At 40.7% G+C, this 27170-nt stretch overlaps 1 protein-coding gene across 1 annotated transcript in view; it reads left to right on the top strand.

Annotated features, from left to right (window-relative positions):
• The window catches only part of EXT1 (exostosin glycosyltransferase 1), a 268350-nt gene extending 241827 nt beyond the window's left edge, over window positions 1–26523 (top strand). The window contains exons 5-11 of the mRNA XM_010359031.2: window positions 2961–3093; window positions 5779–5897; window positions 7047–7142; window positions 12674–12763; window positions 18264–18424; window positions 20719–20890; window positions 25981–26523. Of these exons, the coding sequence (XP_010357333.1) occupies window positions 2961–3093; window positions 5779–5897; window positions 7047–7142; window positions 12674–12763; window positions 18264–18424; window positions 20719–20890; window positions 25981–26166 (957 nt within the window). The 3' untranslated portion in view covers window positions 26167–26523. The remainder of the gene's footprint in view (window positions 1–2960; window positions 3094–5778; window positions 5898–7046; window positions 7143–12673; window positions 12764–18263; window positions 18425–20718; window positions 20891–25980) is intronic.
• The last annotated feature ends 647 nt before the right edge of the window (window positions 26524–27170 follow it).

The raw sequence follows: 27170 nt of genomic DNA, 5'->3' as shown, positions 1-27170 counted from the left end.
AAGGAGCCTGTCATTCTTCCCTTTGAATTCACATCAATTAGAAATATTGTCCTTATCAAGGGGGCCATCTGGGACCATAACAAAAAAAGTCTTGTATTATGTGTTTGTGTATGTGTGTGTGTGTATTGATTTTGTTTATAGCCAAAGAAGCATCCAACCTCTAAATCTGATGTCTTCTTCCACAACAATAAAGAGTAAGCAGTAAGTGCCATGAAAAGATTCTGGGAGCTCTCCAGGGTAGTGATAGGAAGAATTGCAGAGGGGAAAAAAATGATCTTTCTATATGGTGAAATGAAATCCATATTTCTTTATGCTTTTAGAAGGCAAGTTGATATAAACCTTTTAGAAAGACACTTGGCAATACTTATGAGTAGCCTTAAAAGTACTTATACTCTTTGACAAGATCCTACAGAATCAATTCTGGTCTGAAGGAGTGGTTCATACCTATAGTCCCAACACTTTGCGAGGCCAGGGAGAAAGAATTGCTTGAGCTCAGGAGTTTGAGACCAGCCTGAGCAACATAGTGAGACCCCATCTCTACAAAAAATAAAAATAAAAAAATTAGCTGGGTGTGGTGACCCTCCCCTGTGGTCCCAACTACTCAGGAGGCTGAGGTGAGAATATCCTTTGAGCCCAGAAGTTTGAGGCTGTGGAGAGCCGTGACCATACCACTGTACTCCAGCCTGGGTGACTGTATGAGACCCTGTCTCAAAAAAAAAAAAAAAAAAAGAAGAAGAAGAATCAGTCTTAAATGTGGAAAGTTTTATTCATAAATATGTTCATTGCTTTGCATGGAAAAAATGGTGAACTGATCATTAAGAATAATGAATCATGAATACTATTAATATGGAAACATACCTGTAATATATAATATCTATACTATTGCCACTATGTAATAAACGGAAAACCCAATGCCTAGAAAACAAACACAGGAGTGAGTTTCTTCTTAAAGGCAAAAATGAAGTCTTAAGTATAACAACTTAAGCAGCTATTCTTAAATTCTGAGACATTGTTACAATTAATGTGGTATTTTATTGCTTTATTACAGATGAAAAAAATAATCCACAAAGGTGGCAAATTGCTTGACCCAGGTTAAATTCAACATTTGCTACTGCTTTCATACCTGTCCTATATCTTTCTGTCAAGATCCATTGGAAGACAGTATAAAATGTTTGTTATTTCAGAAGAGTGCTATATCTTATTATCATATCCTTGAATTTCAAAAGATAGCAATGTTGTGATACTAAACCAAAGTCTATGACAGTGACAAGCATAACATCCAAAGACCTGATGTGAATGATGACCCATTTTGTGACAGCTCTGAGTTCCATGCCATTTGTCTGTAGGTTCGATTTATAATGCTGTCTGTTGTCAATTTATTTTCTATCTTGATATCCAAACTTATTTAAGTGACCACATCCTAAGAGGTACATAAATTTGAAAAGAAAAAAAAAAAAGGAGGATCTAAAGAGAAACTAGAAAAAGGAAATAAATAGACAGTACATTTGGAAAGTACAAATAATAAAAAACAGGAATAAATGTTGTACAAAGTGAAATTGCTAACCATGTAAAAAAATCCTTCACAACCATGACAACTTTCTCATAATTAATGCCAAGACAACAGCATTTTAACACATCCCTGTTACACAAAAAGTAAAAATAAATATTTTCACTAGGTTCCTAAAATCTCCACCAAATTAAAAACCTCTATCCAGCCATATAAAATGAGCAATTTTGATCTGGGTGAAAGATAAGATGCAGAAGTCATTTAACTAAGATATTTGAGTTCTTTTGAATTTCCTCCTTGCTTCCTTCCTTCTCTGTCATTAGGAAAATAAACATAAGGTTTGCAAAGATAAATGTAGCCCACTTTATTACTGATCAGTCACCATGTGGAATGAGATGAGGGTGTTAATAACCTTAGCAAATAATAAAACTCCATTTAAAATAGTCTGTACTTAAAATCACATTGCATTAAATGGAGACCTGGAAAATGGTGATTTGGGTCTTAAATCTCAAGACTTACGGCAGGATTTTTTTCCTTTTCTTTTAAATGTAAAAAAAAAAATTGCTGAAAACATAAAATTCCATACCAAGTTAATTATTTGCCAGATCATATTCTAATGAGTGGATGGTATAATTATAAGAGTTTGAAAGTCACAGAGAGAAAGCTATAAAATGGACTAATCACATTCAACTGACAAATGATTCGGGATGGGAGGATGTTTGACTCTAAATGTAGAATTTAATGATCTGCAAGGTCCCAAAGTCCAAAGAAACTAATGAACTAGCTTGGCTATTATTAGTCTTTATATGCCATGGTTCTTGTCCTATTATGTAGGATGTTTTAAGCAATTGTTAACTCACTACTTTTCGAGATGAAATATAGAAAAACTTCAGTAACCAGTACCCAAAGTCCTACAATTGACTTTGAAAGGAAAATGAAATATGACAAGCAAACACATCTACCTCTTGAATTAAAGGAAGAGCTGAAAACCTCAGTAGCTTCTAGAATGTGTCATGTCTTGAATATGCTTTCCATTCAGTGTCTACGAGTATACATTGACCTCTCTGTTCTCTGAGAACAGATCTTGATAGGGGCCTGGAACGTATCTTAGTTCTTACAGGTTTAACCATCAGGGAAAGACTAACTGCTCCACACAGTCTATTTTGGAATGAGCATGGACTCATTATTATACAAAGACAGGATAGAATTTATGGTTTAACTGAAGTTTAATTGGGAAGTTTGATTGGCTATAATTCATATCTTTCTGTTACTCTTTTTCATTGCTCCATTACTCTCTGTGTCTCGCAGACATTTTTATCTGGAGAATTAGAGTGGGAGGGAGGGTAGAGTCACCACTCTGACTGCTACCATCTTTCAAATTTGGATTGGGCATCATTCCTTCCAAATATCATCAGGATCTCATCCTCACTGCGTGCTATGTTTTGTTTTCTAGATTATTCAGGACAGAATATTCAAGCACATATCACGTAACAGTTTAATATGGAACAAACATCCTGGAGGATTGTTCGTACTACCACAGTATTCATCTTATCTGGGAGATTTTCCTTACTACTATGCTAATTTAGGTAAGTGAATTTCCTCCAGGGAGTTGCCCTTGTTTGCCCTGAAGATGTCATATAGAACTAAGGGCCTTTGTTCTTCTATTCTAATGGGGTCCATCTAACACCCTGCACTGAAGATTGCTTTTTCTAGAGTCTTGTTATAAGTGACATATCAAGTTCAAAAACAGAACAGAGCATTGCAAAATGGAAAAAAAGAAAAACTTCTTATCTGTGCAGCTCTACTTCATATTTAGTAGAGTTATTTCTCTTTGAGAAATAGGCTCCCCAAATTATGGATCATTTTGAACATGGCAATGGGTTAGCTATCATTTTAAGCCTCATCATATATAAAATGGAGTTAGGAGAGCTCTCCCTTGTTTGTTTGTTTGTTTGTTTGTTTGTTTGTTTGTTTGTTTCACAATCCCAACATCTCTATTCCATACCAAAGAAAAACTGAATAAGAGGAAAGGAGAAATAACTAAGAATATATGACAAGCACAAATTTATTAATTTTTCCAAGGTTTATTATGCTCCTTTTATGTGCTATGCTAATGTATTGCTGGGTACTAGGAATAAAAAGTCAAATAAGATATAATCTCTGCTTTCAAGCAGTTTTCAGTCTAATCACAGTAGGGAAAAGGGAATGGCAGAGGGATAAATCTCTACCACTGGCTACTGTTATTGCCTTAGACATTTATGTATTTGGATCCCCAATTGCTCTCATGTTAGAAACATCATGAACATTTCCCCTCAGTTACAGTTCTAAACGAGGAAGCCTAGGACAGGAAAGCATCTTCCAAACTGATACAGCAAAAAGACAAGATTTTCCACTCAATGCCATTGTTCTCCATAACACCCTCACCCTTTTAAGTTGTACATGTTTAGCTTGAAACTGATGAGATGAAACCTAAAGAAATTCATGGCCTGAAGCATCAACCAGTGACAAAGAACCTTTTAATCCAAACCAAACCTGTTATGGGAACCATCTCTAATTCAGTGTATGGTTGACATTTGGGTAACATAATTAGAATTTAGAAATGGTCAAATTAAGGCACTGGTTGACAAAAATTTCTGTATATTTATTGTACAGTATTTAGATCTTCATTTGGAGTTATCACATTAGAGGTGTGTAAATGATGCTTCTTAAATGATTGCAGGAAAATTTAAAGGCAATGACTTGTCCCTCAATCACGCTTATTCTTCTTACTTGGCAAAACTTCGAATGTGTATCTAGATATTGGGAAGATTAACTTCTTTCTAACATACAATTAAAGTGCTATTGGATGATATAATTTTCTCTACAAAACCTTTGTATAATCCTCTAATACACATAGAGTCTGATTCTAGCCTTTATCCCATCAGTATCAAAGCGTAACTTGAATGTCCCTGCACTGTGTTGCTCGCAGTTAAGCCACTAAAGTGCCAAATTAGTGGGTCTAAACTAATGAAGTTTTAAAAGGCTCTTAACCTGTCTCTAATTTCTTAGTGAGTTCTTGTGGGAAAACTCCTTGAGGGGAAGCCATCTCACTTCTGTGTCTTTGGTGACAGTGGTTGTTTTGCATATCTATGATCCTTTTTGACCTAGGACTTCAAAGCTCGCAATTGGCAAAAGTCTGCGTCGCATACTTTTTTCTCAGCTATGTCACTGCTACACAAAGAAGAGATTCTGGGAATATGGAGGCTTCTTCTCCAAAATAATAATGATGTTGGTAAGGGTGATGAAAATGATAGCTGCTGACATATATTGAGTACTTGTTATTTTCTAAGTCCTATTCTAAGTGCTTTGTATGCATTAACTTGTTTTTTTTTTTTTTCTAAGACAGAGTCTTGCTATGTTGCCCAGGCTGGAGTACAGTGGCGCCATCTTGGCTCACTACAACCTCTGCCTTCGGAGTTCAAGCAATTCTTCTGCTTCAGCCTCCTGAGTAACTGGGACTACAGGCACACGCCATCGTGCCCAGCTAATTTTTGTATTTTTAGTAGAGACAGGATTTCACCACGTTGGCCAGGCCAGTCTTGAACTGCTGGCCTCAAGTGATCTGCCTGCCTCGGCCTCCCAAAGTGCTGGGATCACAAATGTGAGCCACCGCACCCGGACAAACTTACTGAATTTTCGAGATAACCCCATATGTTTGGCACTATTATCAGGTCTGTTTCCCAGCTGTAGAAACTCAGAGGGTTAAGTATTCTTTCCAAGGTCCCACCACCAGTAAGTGGTAGATCTGGGATTCAGACCTAGACAGTCAGGCCCTGGATGCTGTTCCTTTCACCTTTTTTCCCACTAGCTAGCTGTTTGAAGTACTATTAGTCAGGTAGAACCCTTTCATTACATAATTAAAAATCAGACACATGCAAACACTGTGGGAGAGACAGCACATGAAGGGTGGTGAATAGTGTGTGTATTTAGACACTGGGTACCTAAAAAGCCAAAGGAACATCACAGAAACATCACCAAGAGGGACAAAGGATATTAAAGCAAGAACCTAGAAGTGGACGTTGATCTGGAATTTATTGAGGTCTCTAGACTCAGGCAGTAGCTAAGCAGCAACTTTTCATCTTGTTTCTGTCCTGTCAGGACATAAGAAGCCAAGGAGAAATCATCCAGGAGGGAACATTTGCCTCAGCATGAGGCAGTGGAGCAAGGAGGAGTGATTTTCTCAGTCTTGTTTTCCAGTGCTTCATTAGGCTCTGCTCTGCTTTTTATTTCAGGTTTAAAGCCCCCCTCCAAATTCACTGCAGTCATCCATGCGGTGACCCCGCTGGTCTCTCAGTCCCAGCCAGTGTTGAAGCTTCTTGTGGCTGCAGCCAAGTCCCAGTACTGTGCCCAGGTGAGTGGGAAGTTGGCAGAGCAGCCCCTGCCTGCTCCAGCTCCAGACCAGAGATTCCTCCCTCCTTACCTGTTCTCCCCCAGGCTCCCTGGGCTCCCCAGGACTCCTCTAACATCATACCCTCTTACTCCCTTTCATTCATCCTGCCTCATTACACCCTTTTCATCCACTTAGAAATTCTTGGAAGTGAAATCTGGCACAGGGAAGGGGTGGGTTCCGGAGAGACCTTAGCACTGGTATAGGGTTAAAAAGTATATATACATATACCAACACATTCTCTAGAGAAGATATAAGCACATGATTTTGTTTTTAAATGTCAAAATGACAAAGTAACATCCAAAAAGCCTCTGGGAGGACCCAGACAACTAAGCTTCACTAGAAGAAGCAGACTTGTTGGTGTCATGAAGCGTCAACTTTTCTTTTCATAGCAACCATGACTAATTATAAAATTGGGAGCAGATGATTATGTCTATGGTAACAATATTTTCCAAATCTGTGTTGCTCCAATACTTGAACAGTGGTTTTTCTGATTTGTGAATTAGTTTATACAAGAAGGTTTACAAACAAGGAAAGAATTCAATAAGGAAGTATGCGTTTTTGAACTAAATGCCTTTATTGGAAATTATAAAGTCACATAAAATCAGCAACCATTCTAGAGCATGCAAAACATGAGCTCATCTTAGTTCTAGCTTGAATTTTTTTATTTCTCCCACATTGCCTGGTGTAGTGCAAGTTCAGAGCAGATGTTCAGATGCTCAGTATACATTTTTATTTAATTTGATCAGAGTTGTTATCTCACACACCATCATAAGATATCAGAATTTAGGAAACCACTTTATTAAGCTCCAGCCACCCTGAAATTCTTTTTCCTGCAGCTTTCCCCTATTCCTGGACACAGTTGGTTTTGTTTGTTTGTCTCTTTGTTTGTTTGTTTACTCTTTCTGTCCTTTCTCCAGTTGTTGGGGTGATAATGTTCTGAGGTTGTGTGGGAATGGACTCACTTTAATACTCAGTTTTGATATCTGCCGTTCTGTCTTGCTGAGATCTCCAGCTCCTCTTTCTCTTTCTGACTCTAAGAAGAAGCTTTGGGTTGGAGGCCTACATAAATACATCCTTCTCCAGCCATCTAATGAGCCCCATCCCTTTCAGATCATAGTTCTATGGAATTGTGACAAGCCCCTACCAGCCAAACACCGCTGGCCTGCCACTGCTGTGCCTGTCATCGTCATTGAAGGAGAGAGCAAGGTAAGACTCGAAGGGGACCTACGTGTGGAACCACTGTGGAGCCTTGGTTTCTCCATGGGGCACTTTGGGTCTTGGCCCTAGATGTCTTCTCCCTGTCCCTGGATTATTTTTTCTAAAACTGTACTTTGCTCAGAATGTTCTCAGCTTTGACCGCAGTAGGCTTTCAAATCAGGGAAACCTGGGTCTTTCTACCAACTCTTTTGTAACTTTTGACCTTGTGTGTATACTTAACCTCTATGAGCCTCAGTTTCCTCATCTACAAAATGGATACAATAATATATACCTTGCAGGGTTGCTGTTAGGATTAAGTCAAGTCAGGAACTGGCAATAGTTATCTTTCTATAAATGACAAGGATGAAGATAAAGCTGATGGTGGTGGTGATGCATGAGGTTTGCTTGGCTGATTAATCTGATTGAGCTATGTCTATCAGAATGGTGGCTCTTTCTCCCATTCACTTTAAAAGGGACATTTTCACCTTAATTTTGTTTGGCATCTGCCTGTAAAGGTTCTCACGAGTGCTGCATAGCTGGCCTTTCTTCTGTTCTCCAGTTCACTTTGCCTAGAGCTGAACTATCTTTCTGATCATCTCCTGGCCCTTTAAGGTCTCCATTTGCTAGTAGTGCTTCCAATTAACACTTGAGGCCATATATAATCTGGCCCTTCCAATCTCTTCTCTCATTGCTTTCCCTACAGACCCTGTCCCCTACCACATTTGATCATTTCTAATTAGCTGAATTGTGCTATGTCTCTTCCTACCTCTAATTTTGACTTTGCCATTTGTAAGTCTTGACCACCCCTCCTTAACTCATCATCTCTGCTTGTCAACATTCCCATATATTCTTTAAGCCCCCGTTTGCATGCTACCTCCTCCTTGAAATTTCTTCTACTAAAGAGCACCCGGCTCTTTTTTCTCTAGCTTTTGCTTGTTGCTTTCTTTTAGATCTTACCCTTTGTGAAGGAAATAGTCACTACTAAATGAAATTGAGATTGGTGAAGCAGTGCCATCTAAAAAACTTTCCTCATCAGTCCCCAAGGGGTCAGGTCATAAGAGAGTGGCCCACACCTTTGCGCCAGAATGACAAAATTAGTTTATTAGGCTGCACCATTTGATATCATCATCGACTCACCAAAAGTGTCAATTTCATATGGTTTGACATAATGCAGTTGTAACTGTCACAAGGACAAGATGATCAGTGCATTATCCATTCGTTTCCCGTTTAGTAGTGCCTACTGTGTGCTGAGCACTGTGTAACAGGCTTGGAACACAGTGGGGAATGTGACAAATGTAGCCATGGCCCTCATAAGGCTGCAGTCAAGCAAGCTGTTTATTAAAGAGCTGCTTGGTAAGCATTTATGAGAGAAGGTGGATGTTGGAATAATCACATGCCTCTCTCGTGAATCCATCTCACCATAAGCATGGTTTCATGCAGCACCTTATATCCATCCCCCCATAGAATAACCCATCATAGGAATGGCAGTGTTCCAATTCCAGTGCCTGAAGCCATGAACAGTGCTCAGAGGCAGGCAGTTAATGTTGAACTTTGGGATTCTTTGTTTGGTATGCTTCCATAGGTCAAGGAGACCAGCTCTGCTTCTGGTGGATAATGTCTTTCTTTGGATATATCAGGATATTCAGACACAACCCAGTCTGTCCGGGAGCCATTCTGATTTCTTTAGGTAGTATAGCATTTTCATGCTCTGACTCACTGATTGATTTTATATTTTCATTCTCAGTGAAAAGAAACTCCCCGTTTATTTATAAAATGGTGGTGATAATAATAGTACCTTTCTCGTGGGCTTTATCAGATGTCTCTTACAAGATGCCTCAGATCCTCCCCGCTGCATCTATATTCAGGCTCCTGGCATTTGTTCAGTCCTTGCCTCCACCTTGGGCACTGAATTCAGTGGGCTGGGTGCTTCCTATGTCTTTTCTCTGACTCTCAGTGCCCTGGGATTGTACCTCAGAGTAAAGCTTTTGCACTTAAGCCTTGCTTCAGGGTCAGTATTTTAGGAAACCTGGGCTATGACATGGACCCATTTTGAGGATTAAATGAGATCATTGCATATCAGATGCTTAGTCCTGTGCCTATTATACATGCACCAAGGGTTCAATAAATGTTAGCTCCTCTTCTGGGAGACGTCATAACGTTAGGATTTATATTATGGGCTCTAAAGTCGAACTTACTTTTGTGTGACTTAAAGCAAGTTCTTAATCCTCTGTGTCTCCCTGCCCCCTTTCAATAAATGGAAAGAGTCATAATATGTAACTAATAAGGTCGCCAAAAAGATCAGATTATATCAGACTACATAAATAAATGTACTGAAGAGTGTGGGTGCACTGTGGATGCTCAATAAATCTTAACTATTACTGTGTTTTATATCATTATTTGTGTATATTTCTTATGTGTCCCCTACCCCCCCACCACACACACACACACACACACACACACACACACGCACACACACGCACACACACACACACCCCACAAGACAGTAAACTTCTTGAGTCTTGGTCATTTCCTAGGCATGTTGTTTGTTTGTTTGTTTGTTTGTTTGTTTGTTTGTTTGTTTGTTTTTTGAGGCAGAGTTTCGCTCTTGTTGCCCAGGCTGGAGTGCAATGGCGTGATCTCAGCTCACTGCAGCCTCCGCCTCCTGGGTTCAAACGATTCTCCTGCCTCAGCCTCTCGAGTAGCTGGAACTACAGGCATGCGCCACCACACCTGGCTAATTTTGTGTTTTTGGTAGAGATGGGGTTAGTCGGGCTGGTCTCAAACTCCCAACCTCAGGTGATCCGCCCACCTCGACCTCCCAAAGTGCTGGGGTTACAGGTGTGAGCCACTGCCCAAGGCCAGCATGTTTGCTCGTTTTAAAAGAGTTGGGCTTTCACATGGTAGCTAAATCTTTCTTAAATGAACTAACAAGGAAAACTCAGTTCACTCGGGATTGACTTTGTAAGTACATTGGTTTCTCTCATGCTAATCCATTTAAGAAGGTCGCTGAGGCAACGTATTTGGAAAAAAAGTGGATGGCTTTTGGGCTTTTTACCTCTGTTGATGAGACAGGTTCAGAAAAAAAGGAAACAGATCCCTTTAAGACCTATGGTTGGGCAGATGATGGGGAAGAAACCCTACATCTTCCTCATTCTCCATTTTAAAGTCTCTATCTCCATGAATTTAAAATTAATATGTTTGCTGCTTTGGCTGCAAAATTCTGTTTTGAATTTATAGGACTTGTCTTTGCAGTTTTCCCCTGTAGGCTTAACAAGGGAAAGGTCAGGGCAGTGCTAAGCTGGCAGCTAATGGTTTCTGCGTTAGTCAGTGGACCTGTAAAGAGTATCAGGAGGATTGCTTCAGGCTGAGAATTCTGAGCACTGTGTCTATGGGGTTGCTGATCACTTTGTGTTTTATTTTAAAAGCCTGAGAAAACAACAACAGCAAAATAACCTGACCAAGTTGACAGATGTGTAGCAGCAACCCCTGAAGCCGTGTATGCTACAGATATGTCCCTCGAGCTCTCAGAGATGACTTAGAGTGGGCACTGTCCATTCATTGAAGTCCTAGGTGCTCTGGTAGCTTTGCAGGCAAATAAACCGAGTTTGAGATGAGGTCTGCAGTGGAGCTGGCCCCTAGGAGTATTCAGATTTGGGGAGACTGCAGCTTTGGCAGCTGGCTAGCTACCGCCCTTTTCCTCTTTCCCTTTGTCTCCAGTGTTAAGTTGCTTCTTTCTCCTGGCCTCTGTCTCTTCAAAGTTGATGGCAGGTGTGAATTCAGAGAGGATGTCATCATCATTACTGTAACTTCTGGAAGAAGGTGGTGAGCATGTGATTGGCATATGTGGTCCTAAATTCACTTGTGAGGTCCTTTCCAGGACCAGTGGCCAAGGTGCTCTATAGAGTCACACCATCTAACCCTGGGTTTGTTTTGGGCACGATACTTAACCTGTGTATCTCAGTTTCCCTTCCTGTAAAATGGAGTTGTTATAAAGATGAAACCCAGTGATATATATGAAGGACGTGGAACATACCCTGGCACATAGTAAATGTTCAAAAAATGTTATTCTTATGGTATCAGCATTCTTACGGTTAGTTCTTCTATGGTACATTCAACACAAAGGTTAAGTTATGACTATCACAGGGTAACCTCTCCACCCTCAATTTTTCCAGCTGATGCCGTAATCTCCAAAGCCCCCACTACACACACACACACACACACCACTGTGTGTGCACACGTAGTCACATGCTCACAACCTTCTTCCAGAAGTTACAGTAATGATGATGACATCCTCTCTGAATTCACACCCGCCATCAACTTTGAAGGGACAAAGGCCAGAGAAAGAAGCAACTTAACACTAGACCAAGGGAAAGAGGAACCTTTCCTTATTCTAGAACTGCCCAAACTTTATGCATACACCACCTTCACAATTTTTCTAAATCCATGGATCATGTGTGCTATTATTTAATATTTTTCTTCTTTTTTTGTGTGTGTGACAGAGTCTTGCTCTGTCACCCAGGCTAGAGTGCGGTGGCGCAATCTCAGCTCACTGCAACCTCTGTCTCCCAGGTTCAAGTGATTCTTCTGCCTCAGCCTCCAGAGTAGCTGAGATCACAGGCATGCACCACCATGCCCGGCTAATTTTTGTATTTTTAGTAGAGTCAGGGTTTCACCATGTTGGTCAGGCTGGTCTTGAACTCCTGGACTCAAGTGATCCACCCACCTCAGCCTCCCAAAATGCTGGGATTACAGTCATGAGCCACCATGCCTGGCCTAATATATTTCTTTAAATCAGTATACTTTTCATTTTAATGAAGTTATTTGTAACTTTAATATTACCTTTGATTACTGTAGCTGCTCATATATATGTATATATTTTCTCTAATCTGTGCTAATGTATATTTTAATTTGTAAATGTATCTAATTTGTAAAAGCAGCACCTTCTACTATGATCTGCTCTCCCCGTGGTTTGTGTCCACACTTGGAATCACCTCTCCATCCATTCACTCTGTCGGTCGGGAAGAGTGGGTGTCAGGATGCGGGTTCTCTCTTCAATGCCTCTGCATCTGCCGAGTCTTGTCTTTAATGCTTCATTACTATCTATACCTGGTGAATTCTTTCTGCCCGTCAGGGTCCTGCTTAAATGTCACTTCTTCTACAAGGCCTTCATCTGCTCTTCCAGACATCTAGTTGCTCCATCCTGTGGTCTCCTGGCATTTTTTTGTATGAAGCAAAGGCTGGTCATCTGCTTCTTGGTCTCCTCTACAGACCATGAACTCTTCAAAGACAGGGAATATATCTTAATTATCTTTGTGCCCTCTTTGACCAGCAAGATGCCTGGCACACAGTAGGTGCCCAATAATTGTTGAACAAATAAATCTGCATTGATGGGAAATGAGATTCCTTCAGTGTTGAGGGGTGACATGGTAGTAGCACATTCTTTATGCAGGTGAGGATGGGAGAATTGTCCTGAAAACAAGACTCTGAAGTTACCTCTTTCCCTCATTCCCTCCCCATTGCCTACTTCTACTTCCTCCCAGGTTATGAGCAGCCGTTTTCTACCCTACGACAACATCATCACAGACGCCGTGCTCAGCCTTGATGAGGACACCGTGCTTTCAACAACAGAGGTAAGAACCCATGCCTAAGGAGCGGCAGGTGGGCTGTTCAGACGGTCACCTCATGTTGCACAATGCTAGTACTTCTCTTAGCCGTGCCTTGGCAGAACTAGAAAACATTTTTCAAAACTTCCTACAGCAGTGGTTTTAATCAGCCCGGATTCCTGTTAGCACCTTGCTGCCACCTGGCACTCTGAGGAGGGCATCTCCCTTTCATTGTCTCTGCTAATTGGCTCCTCATTTGCATAACTGGGCCTCACCTCTCCTCCCAGGCCTGTCCTCCTTTTTTGTTTTTAAACAGCACAGTTGTGGGCAGGTGCGCAGAACCAAGGGGGAGGGGGAGGGTGCCTGTTCTGCATTATGTTGAAACCATGCTGTCCAGAGGAGACAATCCCATTCCTCTCCACGTGTCCTATTGTCTCAGTTGGGAGACTCTATTTGGGGCTCTAAAGGCAGCTTTTCTGTCTTGGTTTAAAGAGCTCATTTTCTTTCACCTATATAAGAGCAAACGGTTTCACTTTAAGGCTGTGATGGAGATTCCTATTTCAGATGTTCAGGTATTTGTGCCAAAAATAAGATTGCCTAAAGAATGCGTGCGGAGGAGAGAGAGGAGGAAAGATAGATATGGTAGAAAACCAATTTTTACAACTCGAATGAGTATTGATCTCTGAAACCTTCCTTTAAACCATGCAGGGGACCAAAGACAGCTATATAAAAATGGAGTATATGAGAAATACATTATTAATGGCAACTACTAAAAAGCATGGAGACGCAACTACTTACGCCTTTTCCCTCCCTTTCTTTTTTCCTTTTTGTTCACAATCATTTTCCTTTTAATGTAAACATCAGTGTAACCTGCGCTTTCTTGGATACCAGTCTAGTTCTAATGGCCTGCTGCCCACAGAGCCAGGACTCAGTGTTGGCCTAGGCAGGTGGACTCAGTGTCTCCTTCTTGAAATTCCACAGATGAGGCCGGGCGCAGTGGCTCACGCCTGTAATCCCAGCACTTTGGGAGGCTGAGGCGGGCGGATCACAAGATCAGGAGTTCGAGACCAGCCTGGCCAATATGGTGATACCCCGTCTGTACTAAAAATACAAAAATTAGCCGGACGTGCTCCAGACACCTGTAGTCCCACCAACTCAGGAAGCTGAGGCAGAAGGATCGCTTGAACCCAGGAGGCGGAGCTTGCAGTGAGCCGAGATCGCACCATTGCACTCCAGCCTGGGCGACAGAGCGAGACTCCGTCTCAAACAAACAAACAAAAAAAGAAATTCCACAGATGCTTTCGAGGTGCCATCAGATGGAGTTGCATAGATGTCATGTCAAAGGGCAACCTAAATAATCCCAGGACAAAATGTCCTGGGCCTCACCTTGTTAAAATGCTTTCTATGCAGCCAAAGCTCTATAAGTACTTGTTGAATGAGTGGTTGGGCAGGGTAGGGGATGCATGCTTTGGGGATTCAAGGTGGGCACACTGCCAACTGTGTCATGTGTAGGTTGGCAGGAGCAAGGGATGTTGATAAGCTTAACATTCAAAGGGAAAGACAGCTATGGAATACAGGGTACAGGTCACTCCGGCTTGCATTTTTCTGCCACTTTCTGCAAGGGAAGCTGGAACACATTCATTCAGTAAGTATTTATTGAGAGATTTCTTTATCCTGGTCTCCATGTCAGGTACTTCGGTTACACAGTTCCAGGCTATATGCATCTGAGTCCTGGCAACAAACTGAATTCAAATCAGATGATTCAAATGAAGGAACTTTGGATTCCTTAGGGAGATGTAGATGGGGTTAAAAGATCCCATAAGAGAGAATGAGGCACCTGATAAGTAATTACAGCAGGAAGCAGCTCTTCCCTTTGGCCTGAAGGAGTGAGAGAAGGAATTCCTTCTTTCAAAGGCCCTGGGAGATGGCACTAGGAGGGAGAGTCTGCTCTACAAGTGCTATGATCATGGAAGGACATGGCTACTGCCAGAACTCTAATGGCAAAGGAGAGAGGGAGCAGTGAAGAGATACACTGACCTCTCTCTCTGTCCTGTCTCGATTTTCCTGCTGGTGACTCCCATTGACCTAACCCAACCAGGTGATGCAGTCACTAGGGGTCCGTTATCCGAGGGCACAGGGCAAGACAAGAAGAGTGGACAGTGGATTTTGGAGGGCAAACACAGGCAAAGCAGCATACCGCCATGGCACAACAAATGGTCAAGACAACTACAGCGTGTACCTTAATCATCATCCTATGACCTGAAGTATTGATTGATCTTCTGTCTTCCCCTGGGCACAAGGCAATTAGTCTCACTCTAGGATTTGTTTTTCCCTATCCCATGGTGAAATAACTTTCAACTGCTGTGATGCATCCTCATGCTGGTGAATTTCTTTTCAAAGAATAGCAATTCCAACCACTCAGTGCATGCTGGGAGGAACATGTGTTGTATGTGAAGTAATTAGAAGTCAACGTGGGTTGAAAATGATATGTAAATCTAAGAGGCTGGCAGTCTGGTTTGCTTTCGCCTGCTGATCAGTGGAATGGTTCTGTTGCCTAAAATGGTCCTGGGCAAGGATTTCTCTTTTCTCTTTTTTTAGGTGAATAGATGTTGGTTCACTTTTTTTCCCTCTCTAAGGATCTCAAATTGTTTAAATGTCTCTCTGCAGCATTGAGGATAGATTTTTAAGCAGCATCCTATAAAGGGCATTATAGTTGGTTTATAGTTATTTACATTTATCTGGATTGCTGCAAACGCTGCTCAAAAGAAAACAGATGTTGGTTTTTCAGAGAAAGGGCCTTAAACTGACCTTTGCCTTCTTTGATGTGTTAATAATCTGCGTGAAAGCAGAGCTATCACAAGAATCATAGTTTTATCTGAATTTACTTTTGAGTTCCTTTTAAATGACTTGAAACAGCTTTAAGATAGTAAGAAATTCATGTGATGAGAACACCCCATTGGGTTCTGTAGTAGTTGCTGGTGCATGTATTTCCTTTTCAAAGAATAATAGAAAACCCCAAAGAGTGCTGTCAGGCAGGCTGATCCTTTGACAACAGGCAACATAATATACTATCCCATCAGTTGGCACCATTAGTATTGACCACTAGTGAAAAGGTACAGGTTATCACAACCCAATTTCAGTTTTCTGGCAGATGTTCCCCATCCTCTGCTATCTTTTAACTTTGAGATAACATGCTCCCTACCAAACTTTCTTAATGTCGGTTCCACCACCCTGTTTTTTCCCCACTCTGGATTTTTTCCCCGCCCCCCTACTCTGGAGTTGTTTTTTTTTTTTTAGATGGAATCTCGCTCTGCCGCCCAGGATAAGAGGGCAGTGGCACCATCTCAGCTCACTGCAACCTCCACCTCCTGGATTCATGTAATTCTTGTGCCTCAGCCTCCCCATTAGCTGGAATTACAGGCGTGCAACACCACACCCAGCCAATTTCTATATTTTTAGTAGAGACAGGGTTTCACCGTGTTGGCCAAGCTGGTCTCAAACTCCTGACCTCAAATGATCCACCCACCTCAGCCTCCCAAAGTGCTGGGATTATAGCCATGAGCTACCATGCCTGCCCCCCTCTGGATGTTATAGTTTTGGGGAACAGGCCATATTTTTAAGTCTTCCTTATCTTAAGATAAGGCAGAATATTAGGATTTTTCAGGCTAACAGAATCAATAGAATATATATATTATATATATACACATATATACACACATACACACACATGCACATACATACATACATACACTGACAGAGAGATTTATTATGAGGAATTGGCTCACACAATCCTGGGGGCCGGGAAATCTCACGATCTGCCATCTGCAGGCTGGAGACCCAGGAAAGCTACTGGTGTAATTCTAGACAGAATCCTACAGCCTGAGAACCAGGGAGCCAATGATGTAAATCCCGGCCCAAGGGCAATAGAAGTTAGATGTCCCCACTCGGCGGGCAGGCAAAAAGAAAAAGGGGGTGAATTCCTCCTTCCTTTACCCTTGTTTTGTATTCACGCTCTGAGATGACTGGGTATTGCCCGTCTGCGTTGGTGAGGACAGTGTGCTTTATTGAACCCACAGATTCCAATGTTAATCTCATCCAGAAACACCCTCACAGACACACCCAGAAATCATCTTTAATCTGGGCACCTCACAGTATAGTCACATTGACAAATACAGTTAACCATCACAGGTCCTGCTTTTGAACCTCTGAGAGGGTAGGACTTGGACTTAGCAGCATCACTCACTCCCCCAGCTACCATTACAGTGCCAGGACTCAAAATATTTGCAAAACAGATGAAATTTCCATTTGTATTGCTTATCAAGAAGAGATAGGGCAAAGATTATGAGGTGAATCATAACCTATACAAGAGACAAATTGCTTTTACCACTAGAGTAACAGAGCCAAAAGAGAAGTTATGATATAGTACACATAGCACATTTGAAACCAGACTGCGTGAGTTTGAATCTTGGCTCTGCCACTTATTAGCTCAGCAAATTACTTGAACTTATAATATCTTAGTTTCCCTTTCTGTAAACTGAAGAATGTAAAAGCCCCAGGGGTATTGTGAGGATGGAATGAGTTAAAATGGATAAGCACCTATAGCTGCGCCTGTTGTATTATAAGCATTTCACAATTATGAACATTATATGATGGTTTACTGTCACTATTTCTGTTATTTTTATTTTCTGTTTATTATTTTGACTTACCGTTCATCAAATGATCATAGGAATCAGAAGTGAGTTTATGCATTTGAAAACAGAGCATTTGCTAACTGTAAGTGCTGGTTTATAGCAAGTTCAGAAGTACCTGCTTTGGGCTACTATAAGCACTGGAAAGACATTTAGCTGCATTTCCTTTAAAATAATCCTGTGGCTTCAGTTGGCCTTGTCCCCACTTATTCTTAGTGATTTTCACTGTGGATGCTTTCTTCTAGTTTCTCTTAAACTGTGCATCTTCAAACCTAAGAGGCCTGAATTATGTTTTCTTTATGATATCTGCTCTGTATTCCTGTTAGAACTTGTTGTTTTTTAAAATGTCATTTCTCTTACTCTTAAGAGGGTGCTTTTATTTTAGGCACTTTGGCTTCGATATATGCTGGGTGTGATATATGTTGTATATTCATTCTTTGAATATACATGAGAAATTTCTCATTTATAAAACAGATGTGTTTGTGTCTCATGTGAATCAGGTCACATGCACCTTTCAGGGAGGGGGAAAAGCAGCAACTGCTTTTTCGACTTGTATTTTAGCTTGAACAGACTGGATTTTTAAAGGGCATATCAGCAAATGTTTTTTCTTCCTTTCATTTCCACACTAATCTGAAGTTTCTTTAACAGAAAACATTAAAATGTGCATAATTATGGGGCAAAATGTCAAGCAGTCAGTTTAATTTGCTGATGAATACATAGAATTAATGTTTCGCCACAGTCCCAGGATTTTGCATTATGAATTAGTGGGGGGAAGGTCATGTTTTGTTGACATTTGTTAACGCTGTTGATTGCTTGTTTGGCTTGTGTTCTGCCTGCAGGTGGATTTCGCCTTCACAGTGTGGCAGAGCTTCCCCGAGAGGATTGTGGGGTACCCCGCACGTAGCCACTTCTGGGATAACTCTAAGGAGCGGTGGGGATACACGTCAAAGTGGACGAACGACTACTCCATGGTGTTGACAGGAGCTGCTATTTACCACAAGTGAGGAATCTGGACATGTCTCTTACAGACTTTACATAGCTTTTTATATTGGCTGCTGCATAAATAGGAACCAAGGCCAAATCTTGTTAACAACATCAAGGAAAATTAGTCTGTATCCCCACTTAAGTTTTGCTAATGTGTCAAATGTGTGTTTTTGAAACCGAAACCCCTTGGCATATTTCATTTCCAGAAATTATGGTAGAGTCACATTTTCAGTTGGTCTGAAGTGTGAAAATACACTCAGGGCATATTAGGTAACTGAATATTTAGAATAACAACAACAAAAGGAAATACCTAAGTCAGCACCCAAGGGCACTGTTCTAGGTGCTTGGGATTCATCATTGAGTAAAGTAGAAAAAATTTCTTGCCAATGCAGGTCTTACATTCTAACAAAGAAAGTCTACATAATAATTCCATAGTTTATTAAGGAAAGAAGTGATATAACAAAAGACAAAGTATAGAGAAGGATCAGGAGTTCTGAAGGTGGAGATGGGGCAGGTTGGGGGTGTCCAGGGTGATTCTAATTGAGCAGGTGAGATTTGAGCAGAGACTTGAAGGACAGGAAGTTAGTCAAGCGGATATGTGCAGGAAGAGTGTTCTGGCAGGAGAACAGTGAGAATAAATGCCCTGAGGCAGAATACTGGAGAACCATCAAGGAGACCACTGTGACTGGGTGGAATGGGTGACAGGAAGTCAGAAAAGTCAGGGGGCATGGATGCATGACCTTGATGTCCTTGATCATGAGGACTTGACTTTTTCTCTAAGTGATACGGGAGGAGGGCAGGGTTTGAACAGGGTTCGATATGTACAGCATGTCACTGTACTCTGAATGCTATAGGCAGTTTTAACAACAGTGATAAATCCGGCAGGACCTTGATGTCCATCATGAGGACTTGACTTTTTCTCTAAGTGACAGGGGAGGAGGACAGGGTTTGAACAGGGAGGAGAAATCCAGCTTTTCTTTTATGCATCACTGTGGATGCTATGTTGAGAAGAGACTAGAAGAGACCTAGAGTTGAAGCAGGAAGCCCTATTAGGAGGTGATTAACATTATCTAGGCAAGAGATGGTGAGATCCTGGGACCAGGAAGTGAATGGTGGCTGTGGTAAGTAGTGATCAGATTGTTTTGAAGATGATTTAGCATGATGTCTAGACAGTCTGGATGTACAGTTGATGACTCCAAGTCTTTTGACCTGAAGCACTGGAAGATTTGATGAGGAAAGCTACAGATGGAACAAATATCAGAGAAAATATAGGAGTTCAGTCTTGGATATGTTAAGACATCCAAAAGGATATATGGAAAAAGCTCACGGGTAGAGATAACAAATTTGGCAGTTGTTTGCATATATTTGATCTTTAAAGCCGGGGGGCTGGAGTAAGATTGCCAAAGTAGCGAGTGTAGATAGATAACATTCCCCACTCAACCAGTAACAAAATCCCCGGTCTTCTGTCATAGTAAAGGTGAACACACCAATCTTGCCTTAATCTTTTTTAGTAAAGAATAGGGAATTTTGCTATCTCAGGGATAGCTTGGAAATGCTCAAGGCTTAAACATTTAGGCTGACTGATTCCTGGTCTCAAGATTTCACTTCTTGAAAGTTCATTGTTCCTATTGCTTCTGCCACCACCACTCAAAGAATCTGATTCCCCCAAATGATTTTTCCTATAAATATATGCTATATGTATATAAATACATTTTAAAAACAGTAGGATGAGAAATAATTCAAATTAATTATGGGTTTTCTATTACGATTGACCACCCCATTAATTGAGATTTTGCTCTAACAGGATTGAAATATGTATGGTTTAATTGTTGGACTCAGAGTCAAGGGATAATATTGAATACAGTTCTGATTAAGCCAATGATTAAAATTGTTAAGCAGCTTTATAATATATAGATCATGTGTAAATAACTTCTCTTGCCATCTAAGTATTTAGTTTTTCTTTCTAACTCACCAGTCTGATATTAGAGTTAGACTGGGCAAGCAATGTCTGTATGTCTGTATCTCTGTGCCTTGTTTCCTCATCTGTAAAACGGGAGTAATAATAGAACCTGCCTTGTAGGCTCCTTCTGAAGACTAGATGAAGCATTTCTTGTAAAATACTTTAGAACACTATCTGGTATATAACAAGTACTGTAGAAGTGATAGTTATTGTCATCATCATTATCATTGTCATCACCATTCATGACATGTTTAGGGATTCAAAGAATGGGTATGTGTTTTCTGTCTCAGAAGTCCACTTGTCATCATGTGATAATGACCCCCTGTGAAACCCATCTTTGATTTTTACAGATATTATCACTACCTGTACTCCCATTACCTGCCAGCCAGCCTGAAGAACATGGTGGACCAATTGGCCAATTGTGAGGACATTCTCATGAACTTCCTGGTGTCTGCTGTAACAAAATTGCCTCCAATCAAAGTGACCCAGAAGAAGCAGTATAAGGAGACAATGATGGGACAGGTAAGTAAGTGTAGAAGAGCCCTCTTCCCTTGCTTCACTCACTGGTGGTTCAGCCCCAGGTAATGAGGACTCAAGTACCTCTAGATGTTCCACCCAGGAGCATATGATGAGGAGAAACCAGAAATGAACCACATCTGAAAGCTAGGAAAGAGGGTGTGATTGGTGCAGGGATAATTAGGAAGACACAGGTTAAGAGTATCTTTATGCCAAGAATATAAAGCTGTCCTATAATCTTTAAGGTGACATGAGAAAGATATGTCTTTAGAGTTTGTCTCAGTCCATTTGGGCTACTATGACAAAAATACCATTGACTGGGTGGCTTAAATAACAGACATTTATTTTTCATAGTTCTAGAGGCTGGAAAGTCCCAGATCAAGGCACCAGCAGATTTCGTATCTGGCAAGAGACTGTTTCCTGATTCATAGACAGCCCTCTGCTCATTGTGTCTTCACATGGCAGAAACAAGGGCAAGAGAGTTCTCTGGAGTCCCTTCTGTAAGAGCACTGCTCCCATTTGTGAGGACTCCACCCTTATGACCTAATCATCCCACAGAGGCCTCACCTGCAAATATCATCACATTGAGAATTAAGCTTCAACATATAAATTTTAGGGGGCACAAACATTCGGCCCTCCGCAGAATTAAAGCCCTACAAATAACTTATGAAAGTTGATTGTAGGTATCTTATTTAATGTCCAGCAAACAATACTCTCTTTAACACAGTTTTCTGGTGCTTGCAGTTGAGTTGAATTGTGTCTTGGTGACGTAGCAGGAGTCACAATATTTAATTTTCAGTTCTAGAATCAGCATTTATAAGCTGTAGACAAGTCAGTTTCCTTCTGAAACTCAGTTGACTCATCTTTAACATGGAAATGGTGAGCTCTACCTCACAGGGTTGAAATAATATGTGAAAAAAAAGTGAAGTAAAATATTGTGTTGAGTTATAAAATTTTAATATTAAAGATATTTTCAAGGAAATGGAATCCAACATTTTCTTTTTACAAATAAGAAAACTAGTATCTAGTGAATTTAAGCATATTCCCGCAAGTTGTCCAGTAAGTTAGAGACAGAACTGGGAATTGAATCCCAGGGTCTGTGGATTCCACTGCTTGTCCTTGTACACCCCAGCTTCTTGGTATCAGGTCCATCTGGATATGCTGAATTTCATCTATCTTTATTCATCTTGAGCAGAGCCCCTACTATATGTAAGAAATAAAAAACCTTGGCCAGGCGCAGTGGCTCATACCTATAATCCCAGCACTTTGGGAGGCCAAGCCAGGTGGATCACCTGAGGCCAGGAGTTTGAGACCAGCCTTGCCAACATGTCGAAACCCCGTCTCTACTAAAAATACAAAAAATTAGCTGGGCATGGTGGTGCACGCTTGTAATCCCAGCTTACTCGGGTGGCTGAGGCACAAGAATCGCTTGAACCCGGGAGGCAGAGGTTGCAGTGAGTTGAGATTGTACCACTGCACTCCAGCCTGGGTGACAGAACAAGGCTCTGTCTCAAAAAAAAAAAAAAAAGAAAACAAATAAAAAACCTTAAGAAACAGCATTAAGATTCACCCACGTTAAATCATGGAGTATCCAACAGGATTGAGGTTAATCCAAATGAGCATACTTTAACCTGGTTATATGAGTTCAATTTTGAAGGGATTTGCATGTGCCTTGGAAAACATATACAAATGTTAAAGAGAGTATTGTTCCAGGCATTGGAAAACATATACAAATCTAGCTTTTGCAAAGGAAATCTTAGCTAGGCCTCAGTTAAGCTGACCATTTTTCATTCACTAAATTTAGTAAGCAAAAATTTAAAGTTTATAAAGAATTTAAAGTTTATAAAAAGTTATTTAGTACTTAGTATGTTATCAGGTACTGTTCTAGGTATTGGTTATGACGAAAGAGCTGTCCTTAGCGAACAGTCTAGTGGAAAATTCTGTTTCCTTCTAATTACGGAAAGAACAGATAAGAGGATTTGTAAGAATGTTTAAGGCTGAGAGACTATTTGAATTCAAGCAAGATGTATCGTCTATCATGTGCCCAAACATTTTTATTTACATTTTTATTTCTCTCTTAAGAATGAGGATGCATTCTGAGGAATGCATCATTTGGCAATCTTGTCGCCCTCCGAACATTATCAAGCGTACTTACACAGCCCTATATGGGACAGCCTACTCCACACCTGCGCCATATGGTGTAGGGCTACTGCACACCTGCGCCATATGGTGTAGGGCTACTGCACACCTGCGCCATATGGTGTAGGGCTACTGCACACCTGCGCCATATGGTGTAGGGCTACTGCACACCTGCGCCATATGGTGTAGGGCTACTGCACACCTGCGCCATATGGTGTAGGGCTACTGCACACCTGCGCCATATGGTGTAGTAGGGCTACTCCACATCTGCGCTATATGGTGTAGCCTATTGCTCCTAGGCTACAACATGTACAGCATGTCACTGTACTGAATACTGTAGGCAGCTGTAACACAGGGATCAATATTTTGTATGTAAATATTTCTAAATACAGAATAGGTACAATAAAAATAGGGTATTACAGTTATATGGGACCATAGTCATCTATGTGGTCCAACATTGATTGACATGTCATTATGTGGTACATGACTGTATATTATCTCATTTAAAGACGTGACATTTTAAAAATATTTTTTACTCAGAGTGCTTCAGAACACTCAGTAAGTAGGCAACTCTAGTCATACAAGGCTTCTTATGGGGTGGATTTGTGCTATTTTCATAGATTATTCTAATTCTACCAAACAGTATTTCTGGTAATTTCTTACATCTTTACAGAAATATCTAAATTTAACCTTAGGTCTAACTAGGTGTATTCAGGTACTGTATTTGCCCCCCTTCTTTCCATCATACACAGTAATTTATTTAATGCTTGTATGACTGGTAAAGTAAATGGATATCATCCTCTAAGATTAGGCTTTTATTAGATAAGAAAAACATCTTTTCTAGTAGATGTTTGTTGACTCAGAATAAATGTTAACATCTAGAAGCAAAACGATAACCTGAATGATTCAATGGAACTTTAAAAAAATTTTTTTTTAATAAGAATGAGCGTAAACTCTAGAAAGTATTTCTAGTTGCATATATGAGTATTTTTGCCTGAGTACGGCACCCTTTGGGAATGAGTGGGCCAATCAAAAATGGCCCACAGGCCGGGCACAGTGGCTCATGCCTATAATCCCAGCATTTTGGGAGGACAAGGCAGGCGGATTGCTTGAGCTCAGGAGTTCAGGACCAGCCTGGGCAAAATGGCAAAACCACATCTCTACTAAAAATACAAAAATTAGCCGTGCATGGTGGTATGCACCTGTAATCCCAGCTACTTGGGAGGCTGAGGCACAAGAATCACTTGCACCCGGGTGGTGGAGGTTGCAGTGAGCTGAGATCACACCACCGCACTCCAGCCTGGGTGACAGAGTGAGACTCTGCCTTAAAAAAAAAAAAAAAAGGCTCACAAACCCATATCCATTTAGGGTCAACACAAGTTACTTTTGGGACTGTCTACTCTGATATGAACTCAACCAGTCAGCTCCATTTGATACCTTTCTCTGATTTATCAAGTAGAGTTCTCCTCGTATAAAGGCTGAAGAATGAAGCTTGAGTTCTGTCCCTCTCTAGACTTGAACAAATAACTCTAACTTTCTTGAACTTGCTTCCTCAGCTATAAAATGGGGATATTATTACCTGGGTAGATACTTCACCAGATTGTTGTGAAATTCAAATGAACTCCATGAAAACACTTTACAAATAGTGTTTTGTTTGTTATTCTGCTGTTCAGAGAAAACTTGACATTTGTGTTTATCTTCAATGTTATTTTTGAGCATGTTGACACTGGGATTTTAAAGTGACTCTTACTGATTCTCACACTAAAATGTATCTTCCCATGAAAGTGTTTTTCTAACAATGTGAGCACAACAAACACATTGAACACACATGCATACATATACATCATTAAAGAGTTGCCTATTGACATAAACGGGCTTGTGAGTTTTTTCCCCATAATTGGGCAGCCCATCTTTTCCATATTTCGTAAAAACAAGGAATTAAAGACAATGTGCTTAGTCATTCTATTTAAATTTCAGCACTCCAGACATTTAAGGCATTCTTTTTAAATCAATGCCAATCTTTTGCATAATCTAAAAATATTTAACCAACTTTAGGGGCAACACAGAGAGCTAAAAAGATGGTAGCCATCTTTTCTGTTTGTCGAAAGTTAATCTTTTTTCTATTCTGGGTGAGCAGTGATTCTTTGGAGGGCTGATTGCCCTTTAAATAAAGTAACCTTTGGGGGTTTTAGTCAAATAGGAAAGCCAACCATTCTTGGGTTAAGAGAATAACAGAATTTCGAGATTTTAGTATAAAGTTAGTTTTACAGCAACATGCCCTATTTACCACTGAATCTCCCCTTCTCGTCCTCATGGAGTCATGTCAATGGGAGGGCTACAGAAGAGAAAATGGAATTTTAGATGCTGCATAACACTAGCCTTGACTGACATGTAAAAGGTGCTATTTTGTTCTTCAACTATATAGGTGAACTTTTAACAAAGGATTTAGTAGGACCCTTATAAACGTAAAGAGATAGTAGAAGGGAGGAAGTGATGGATAGAGAGAAAGATAGACTTCTCAAAGTTGGTTGGTATTTCTAAATCAACTACGTAAACAAGAAGGATTTGGAAAACTATCTTTGAAAGCATAAACACATCGTTAATCTTAGTACCTGGTCCCAAGTGCAAAGAGAAGTTTTAAATTGAGTCGCTGTAGTACTTGAGCTTCAGTTGCTAAGTCGTGGACTGACCAGAGAATTCGTCAATAAATTTTAGAGAGTTAAAGTCATCATGAATCTTTGTTACTGTGTTTTTAATACTGAGGAACGTAGCATACCTTGGGAAAAACCAGCATCAGCAATTGCATTTTCAGCAGGTGCATAGATGGTGAGACTTAGTGGCCGGGCCAGACCTCAAGCTCTGCGGCTCATTCATTTGCCTGACTTCGTTTTCTGCAGTGTTTCCATCTCACCTTGCATTTCTCTCATCATCATCCTTGTTTCTCTACTTCTCCCCAGACTTCTCGGGCTTCCCGCTGGGCTGACCCTGACCACTTTGCCCAGCGACAGAGCTGCATGAATACGTTTGCCAGCTGGTTTGGCTACATGCCGCTGATCCACTCTCAGATGAGGCTCGACCCCGTCCTCTTTAAAGACCAGGTCTCTATTTTGAGGAAGAAATACCGAGACATTGAGCGACTTTGAGGAATCCGGCCAAGTGGGGGAGGGGAAGCGAGAAGGGACGGGGGTCAAGCTGCTCTCTCTTCCCAGTGCAGATCCACTCATCAGCAGAGCCAGATTGTGCCAACTATCCAAAAACTTAAATGAGCCGAATGACAAAAAAAAAAAAAAAAAAAGGCCAATGAGAACTCGACTCCTGGCTCCTGGGACTGCACCGGACTGCTCCAAACTCACCTCACTGGCTTCTGTGTCCCAAGACTAGGTTGTGTACAGTTTAATTATGGAACATTAAATAATTATTTTTGAAATGATTGCTATGCAGGTTTAAACTTTTTTAATGATCAAAACTATTAAAAACCAGAGTTCTTTGTTTAATCAAAATTGTGTTGGTTGTGAATATTTCAAAGCTGCTATTCCTTTTCCCACAGACATCATTGTCATGGCCATGTAGGGTGTCCTGCAGTTTCAAAAGTTCAGACTTCATGGAAAACACAATAAGTCACTCTACCCATTATCAAGAAATAGCTGAGCATAAGTTGTAACGTCATTATTCAACTTTGCCAGTGCAAATTGTTTTCCACTTTGAATCTTCAAATCCACTTGAACTTTTATCTCTAAAATGTCGCTGCATGAAAGAAAGTATGACGACTTCCAGGTAGGCAGTTCTAACTGAAAACTCTATGTTTGAGATAGATACATATGATAATCATTTTTCATTGGGGGGTGGGGGGAATTAGTACCAAGAAAACACTAGTATAATTAAGAAATGTTCAGTTTGCACAAAGAATCATCTGGGTAACCCACCAGCATGTTAGTGAGATGGAAATACAGACCCACAACAGTAACCCAATACTTGCAGGGCTGTGGGCACGGTTATAGATTCAACCATTGACCTAAGTCTGTGTAGCACTGGGAAGAGGCCAAGGAAGAATGAATATATTGGGGAGAACAGATTATTTACAAGATGAACTCTTTAATGTTTGTGAAAATCTCAAGTTTCAGAGTTTCTCTATCGAGAAAGAAACAGG

This window comes from Rhinopithecus roxellana, chromosome 9 (assembly GCF_007565055.1).
Source record: "Rhinopithecus roxellana isolate Shanxi Qingling chromosome 9, ASM756505v1, whole genome shotgun sequence".
NCBI lineage: Eukaryota > Metazoa > Chordata > Mammalia > Primates > Cercopithecidae > Rhinopithecus > Rhinopithecus roxellana.
This window is presented reverse-complemented; position numbering and strand designations above follow the sequence as displayed.